Genomic DNA, 7,730 nt, shown 5'->3' on the forward strand with positions numbered 1-7,730 from the left:
CTACTGCTAATGTTGCTGCAGCAGCAACTAGTGTTTGCTGCATTCATTAAATTTATCTGCTATTTATGTTTCAAATATGGAATGTAGAAAAAAGTATATAATACATACATACATACATATGTTACATATATAAAAAGGCAATATATACATATATATATATGTGTGTGTGTGTGTATGGCCTTTGTTGTAGATGTTAAGGTTGTAGTTATAGAGGGATGTTGGTAGTATGTGGTAGAGATATAGTGACAAATGCATGCGCACACACACACACACACACACACACACACACAAACACATACATTTGTGTGTGTGTGTGTGTGTGTGTGTTGGATGAAAGAGTTATACTCATGACCTTCACAGTTCCTCTGAGACTGATAAGATCAATACAGTTTATATCCAGCTTGAACATCTGTATGTAGACATCTGGAAGAGGAAAAAAAACGTGGGCGAGAAAGATTTCCAAAGGACTGATGTTCAAGGGAAGAGAAATTGGTTAGCTATGGGCTTGGTAGATGAGGGCACCGTAAGGGTGACGTGAGAAGAGAGCAGTGTTTTGGGTGGACCTAGGTGAAAGTCAGGTGTAACCAGTTTGAAACCGAATTCATTATAGCAGTGACAGGAGAGAAAGAGAGAGAGAGAGAGAGAGAGAGAGATAGAGAGTAAACAGAGTATTAATGGGTTTGGGTTAGATGTTGTAGTCCGTTGGTGAGTGAATCTTTGCCTATCAGTTAAATGATCTTTTGGATGTGGTTGTAAGATGTCTATGCACGAAACAGCAGCACTGCTACAAATGTGTGAACAGTATTCAAAAGTGAATTTTTTCTGAGCTTTGTAAATAGCCAACAGTTTATCAGAACCGAAGTATGTTATGGTACTTCAAGGCGGCGAACTGGCAGAAATGTTAGCACGCCGGGCGAAGTACTTAGCGGTATTTCGTCTGCCATTACGTTCTGAGTTGAAATTCCACCGAGGTCGACTTTTCCTTTCATCCTTTCGGGGTCGATTAAATGAGTACCAGTTACGCACAGAGGTCGATGTAATCGACTTAATCTCTTTGTCTGTCCTTGTTTTTCCCCTCTATGTTTAGCCCCTTGTGGGCTGTAAAGAAATAAGAACTGAAGTATGTTATGGTACTAAAGAAGAAGACTAACCGTTGTATAAAGTTTTAGCTATGATACAAATGTGAGGGAAACCAGGAGAGGCTCTCAAAGATTGAGGTTTAACATTTGTAGTAATTTGGAAGATATTTTTGAGTCACTGTAGAGCATGAAGTAGAAGTTAGTTTCTGGATTAGTGATTGTGTTTTAGCACTTTTTATTAGAGTCAAGATTGTTATGTCTCCATTAGAGGATATTTTGGGGATCTCTGTTCATGGAGGCAATGCAGGTTTGACTTGATGTATCAAGGTGTTGAGAAAGTGAGTAATGTAAGAGATGACAATAAGCAGTTTGAGAAAGAGGGTGGGGTATACTGTCAAGGTTTGTAGTACACCAGAGATGACAGTGTGGATCAGTTTGAACTCTGTCAGTACACACTATTATAGTATGATCTCACAGGAGGCTTCTAAGTCAAGAGATGAAAGCCAAATCAAAGCATAGGTGGATAGCTCAGCTAGGAGTTGTGTAAGTTTGAAGTGATTGTAGGCGTTTAAACATTTGGCATTTACATAACAGAGAGATTGGTGAAAGGAAGAAAAAAAATTTTGCTGAGTGTGTGCAATATGTGGTTAGATTTCATCATCATAATTTAATGCTTGTTTTTCTATACTGGCACACATTGAATGGTTTGACAGAAGCTGACAATCAAGAGAGCTGCACCAAACTGGATGCCCTTCCTAACTCCAACTACTTTACAGAGTATACTGGGTATGATTTATATGGCACCAGCACTAGTGAGTTCTTCAAGAAACTTGCAAGGCAAGAGCCCACAACTGAAGGATGGGGGTATGGTAGTGCTTGCTGAAGGTGACTATAAGTCAGGTGATGAGAAGTTAAATTATGATAGAGGTACAGGAACAGGTGTCTTGCTGCAGAGGAGATACATGGCTACTGCAATTGGAAAAGAGAGAGGATGGTGGTGAAGCAACAACAGTGATAACAGAAACAACAGTGATGACAGCAGCAAGAATATTTGTTGGTAAATTGGCTTTTCTCATACCAATCATTTATGAAATATAACTTGTGCTACTACTGTCTAGTTGATTGAAGTGATAAAAGTATTTAGCCCAAAGTAGATGAAGTAGTGCCCATTGCTCTTGCAGAGTCTCCCAGATTAGTGAAGGTCAATATGGCCCCATTTTTAGCATGGACTCTAGCAGGTAGCTGCTTGACACAAGGGAACAAGTGAGCAGGGACAATTTATAAGGTTAAATTGACTTTGGTTCAATGAGAGACTTAAACCAAAAATTGAGCTAGGATGAAACAAAATCATATTATTGAATAAAGCAAAATATAAACAAAAACACAAATAATTAATATCTAGTTGCCAGACAGATATAAGAAGAATCCAAGTTACCTTTAAGTTTTGAGTTTTCTGTTTCAAGTTTGGTATTCGATTTAGCAGCGTGGTCTGATGCCAGCTTTTGGTCTTGTATCACCTTCAGTAATTCATACTCAAGATTCTGGCGTTCAGCTTCACTTTTCTCAAGTTCAGACTGCAATTTGGCAATTTCACTGGCTTTTGTAGTCAACTGAAAGTGGAAGTGGAAAGTTAGAATGAAATAAGAAAGAGGAGGAAAGTAGTGATAGGAAAGGGAGGAGGAAGGTAAACAAAGAAGTGAATGATGAAGGTGGAATTGCATGACGGTGTTATACACAATTTCTTTTATTTAAGCTACACTTGGATAGTAACAAACTTTTTATGATGATGATGGTAATGACAGTAGTGATAGTGATGATGATGGTGTTGAGGATAGCATTGATAGTGAAGGTGTGGTAATGGTGGTGTTGATGGAAGTAATGGCATTGAAGGTGGTGGTGGGTGAGATAGTAGTAGTGGTGATAATGAAAGTGAAAATGCTGTAAAAAATGACAACAGAAGTAATGCAATGATGACAGTAACAACAACAATAGCACTGATGATGAAACCAAGATGGGCACCTCTATATCTATGACCTGCTAGAAATAGTAACCAAATTAGTCTCAAACTACCGCCTACTTACTATCTTAACAGAAAAAGATTGAAGAACACATTATAGAATATAGTCTGAGACAATATATTTTGGAAAAAAAAAGGTCAATGTTTGTGCCTGGTGTATTTTTGATGAGTATTTGGTCTGCTGGATCAAAACTGACCTGGAGCTAAACAACAACAACAACAACAACAACAGGGATGATGAGAATAATGATTATGACAATATAATCAAGATACTACCCAATGATATTAATAATACAATAATAATATTTGTCTGGTACTTTTGATAAAATATCGAAAATGATCAACCACACATTCAATTCTATACCACATATTTCTAATCAACCATAACAAGGTATCTTTAATCTCTGATATACCATTTTGCTGTGAACCATCTCTCTTCTATTGTTACTGTACAGATTATAGTCAAGTCTGTTACTCACTGGACTCATTCTCAGATTCTTCACAGTCATTATTTCTCCTCTTTAAACATTGTACCGAGCCTTACAAGCTGTCCTCCATTTTGAGGATGTCAATAGTGTAGAATCATCTTTTCACTCTAATTCTTCAAGCTCCATGTTAAATGTTAAAATCAGTCTTCTGACACCATCTTACTAATAGCTCAATAAGCTAGGTTAGATCTGTCTTATTCCAACTTAAAAACAACAGCAACAACAACAACAACAACAACAATGACAATATACCATTAATTTACAGATGTCTGCTTATATAATTAACTCTGTAAAATTAATTAACTAACAATTCTTTATCAGAAGAGAAACATTTTAATAAATGAAACAAAACTAAAATAAAAATTTAAATTACAATAAATTTCAGAAACAGAAAATAAAAAACAAACAAACTGTAAATCATGCACACAAACACAAAATTGTAAGAACCCCAATATAATCACATACATGCACGTGTATGTGTTTATTATAATATATGTATATATATATATATATATATACACACACACACACACACATATATACATATGTGTCCACACACACATATATACAAGGATATTTACACATATGCACATTATCTTTTCTCTCATTTCTTTCGTGTTATCTCATTCTTACCTATCCAATCTCCCTCCATCCATTCCCAGCTTGCCACTTCATGTTTCTAGTGTATCCCCATACTGCTCTTACCTCTCTGCTCACCAAGTGAATGCATATATTCTTTTTACTCTTCATAATTTGCCTAAGGACATTTAATCATCTCTTTTTCCTTCCATGTCATACTTGTTGCACTTTTGCATTGTGTTTTGCCAGTTGTAGTTTCATTGCAATTGAATAATGCTTTATTTTATTGAAAAACTTATGTTTTATTTAATTTCATCAAATTACATTTTCCTTTTTATTCTAGCTACTAGTCTTAACCATAATTCCTTTCCCTGTTCTTGCTTTTTCTCTGTTCCAGTCACCAAGACTTCAATAAGTTTTTGGCTTGTCTCTATTGTATCGGTAACCTTACAACTATACTGAATAGATTGTTGATACTACTAAGATAGCAGTTCTAGCTCAAGGTATTGAAACAAATAGAATATTTGGTGAGATAGCTAATGAGGACTAAATTTTGATTTGCTGTGTAATTCATATGATTTTGTTGTTTGTACCCATTACTTGATACACAAACATGCACTAAGGAAAATATATCACTGCTTGGAAAATAAACAATGCAGTTGATAGTCAATTTCTTGAATGAAAACCATGATAATTCTGCATAAATTTATCATTTCAAACATCATCATCATCATCATCCTCATTTAATTCCATTTTCCATGCAGGCATGGGTTGCATGGTTTGACCCAATATATACATTATTTTTAACAAACACCTATTTCAGTCACAGCAACACAATTCTATCGATATATATATATACATATTAGCAATGTGTATATCATACTTAAAGCATATATACTGTCGAAAGCCTTCTAAACTGTGGTATTTTTCTTGAGAAAGCATCTCTTACAAGCAAAAATCATCCAGCAGAAGCATTGAGACTGTTAAATCCAGATTTCTGCTTCTTTGAGCTTCATCAGTAGCAAGTATTCACTGACACCAGGAGCTAAGTGAAAATTGGTTACGAGCTGATAGAATTAAATTCGATATTGTTTGATAGCTTGCTTGAGCCAAATTAAATGATAAGCAGGGAGATGCATTAGATAAGGTGTAGAGATATGATGTGGACACACATGCTAATTTCACTACATTGAAACCTCTAATGAAATAAGCAATTATTATTGCTTAGACTCTACAGTAATAATCATTTTGATAATGCTCTAATAAATAAAATCATATAGACACAGGCATGGTTGTGTGGTCAGAAGTGTGCTTTCCAACCACATGGTTCTGGGCTTAGTCCCACTGTGTGGCACCTTGGGAAAGTGTTTTCTATGACAGCCCCTTGTGAGTGGATTTGATGGACAGAAATGAAAAGAAGCCCATTGTATACACACCCACACACATATATATGAGGTGGTATGTAAAAGTTCTCAGACTAGTCCTGTAGTGTGCCAACAGATGGCAACACATGGTTGCATGTACAGTGAGAGCTAACTGTGACCTTCATGAGACAGTGTGCCAAGTGACATTGCTGTATTTACTTTGCAGGTTATGAAATTTATGCTCTTGTGATCATGTGTATGCTGTAGTCTGTGATTCTGCATTGAACAGGAACAAAGAGCCAATGTGAAACTTTGTGTTAAACTTGGAAAGTCTGCTACAGAGACACTGAGCATACTTCAGTAAGCTTACAGCGGCAAAGTTGTACACGATGTTGCGAGAGACATGGGCACTTAAAAAGCGTAAAAATGTCCTTGGAAGACAATGAGTACCTGGAAGACCTGCTACAAGTGTCACTCCTGAAAATGTGGTATTGTACATCAAGAATTCCACCCCCAAGACCAAACCGTCAATCAATCGGTGTTTTGTGTTCACCATCAGACCCTGGCAGAAATTTTTCTCGTCTGAGAAAAACCAAAGCATGTTCGGTTGGTTGGAAGTGATGGTTGAGTTTGTTCAAAAGCTTTGTAATGTGGTCTTTCCTCTTGTCCTTGATGGCTTGGGATAAAAATTGACCCTTTCACCCAAACACTGAAATGTTCATACTGGAGCTTCTGGCATGAATGCCAAACAGTACAGTGTGTCATTTCCAAATTTCTGGTAGAGTGAATTGCATCATGGTGCTGTTTTTCTCACAGATGGTGCCCAACTGATCCTACTGTACTGTGTAGCCAACAAAATTGAAAACAAACAATGCGCATGCATGAAATTAAAAATATAAAATGGTGCAATTTACTCATCACACCCTGTATATAGACACACACACACACACACACACAATGGGCTTCTTTTAGTTTCTGTCTACTAAATTTACTTCAGTTGACCCAGGGATATAGTAGAAACACTTGCTCACTGAGTATGCAGTGGGACTGAACTTAAAACTGCATGGCTGGGAAGCTTTTAATCACTGTCATTCCTCATAGGTACAGATTCCATTGTGTGGTATAGAATATCATTTCACAACCATATAGTTTTTACAACATTTGTTTCACATATTAACATAGCCGGTGGCACATAAAAAGCACCCACTACACTCTCGGAATGGCTGGCATTAGGAAGGGCATCCAGCTGTAAAAACATTGCCAGACCAGATGGGAGCCTGGTTCAGCCGCTGGCTCTCCAAACCTCAGTCAAATTGTTCAACCCATGCCAGCATGGAAAACAGACGTTAAGCGATGATGATGATGATGATGATGAAAAAAAGACCTTAGCATTTCTTCATTTGCAAGGCCTCTTGAAAGTGAAAGTATTTACTTTGTGAAAACGAGGTGGCTTAAAGATCAATAAGTGAAAGTCAAAATGACACTGTAAAAAATGACAGACAGCTGGTTAGATGCAATGGAAGTGTCTGGTAGGACATTGTCATTACTGAAGTGAGATCCACCAAATATTTTAATTAAATTCTTATGTGAGCAAAGAATAGCTATTAACCTCTCAGGTGTACTGAAAGTTAATAGACGAGACAATGATTACATGAGATGCAGATACTTTTCCTGAAAGTGATGGTGTCCTTCATTACATTTGACTTAGTCCTGGTTGTTATGAGAATGTAAAGCTTAGTGAAGACTTGCATCATACAGATTGATACCTGTGGAGATTTATCAATAGAGTTTGTTGTAAGAAACTATCATTGCAAACACATTTTTTCCAAAGAAATTCTATCTCTTTTGCAAGTAATTGAGCTCCTGCATTATTGGGTGTATAACATGATGTGCATTAAAGTAATAGCTCATAAAACACTTCCATTTTTTCTCACAAAGGAAAAAACACTTTTATTTTTTGACCTGGAAAACACATACATTTGGCAAGATAAATACTTTCACTTTCATGTATCACTAGAAACGAAGAAGCACTAACTTTCCATATTTAAAAGGATGTTATTATAAATAGTGGAGTGAATTCAATTATTTCATTTGAGAGTTTTCCGAAGAGAAGAAATAAGAGAAATAATAAAATCTAATGCTTTCTCTCTCTCTCTCTCTCTCTCTAGATATATATATATATATATATATATATATATATATG

General features: G+C 36.2%; 1 protein-coding gene and 1 long non-coding RNA gene across 8 annotated transcripts in view; one reads left to right on the forward strand and one right to left on the reverse strand.

The window, feature by feature from the left end:
- Positions 1–7,730, reverse strand: part of LOC106874333 (coiled-coil domain-containing protein 171) — a 187,288-nt gene that overhangs the window by 133,100 nt on the left and 46,458 nt on the right. For all 7 annotated transcript variants that reach the window (XM_014922033.2, XM_014922031.2, XM_014922027.2 and 4 more), the window contains one exon: positions 2,515–2,689. In XM_014922033.2, coding sequence (XP_014777519.1) covers positions 2,515–2,689 — 175 coding nt within the window. The remainder of the gene's footprint in view (positions 1–2,514; positions 2,690–7,730) is intronic.
- The window catches only part of LOC106874335 (uncharacterized), a 56,732-nt gene that overhangs the window by 35,643 nt on the left and 13,359 nt on the right, over positions 1–7,730 (forward strand). The window lies entirely within an intron of this gene.

The sequence above is a fragment of the Octopus bimaculoides genome, chromosome 2 (assembly GCF_001194135.2).
Source record: "Octopus bimaculoides isolate UCB-OBI-ISO-001 chromosome 2, ASM119413v2, whole genome shotgun sequence".
In the NCBI taxonomy this organism is placed as follows: Eukaryota; Metazoa; Mollusca; class Cephalopoda; order Octopoda; family Octopodidae; genus Octopus; species Octopus bimaculoides.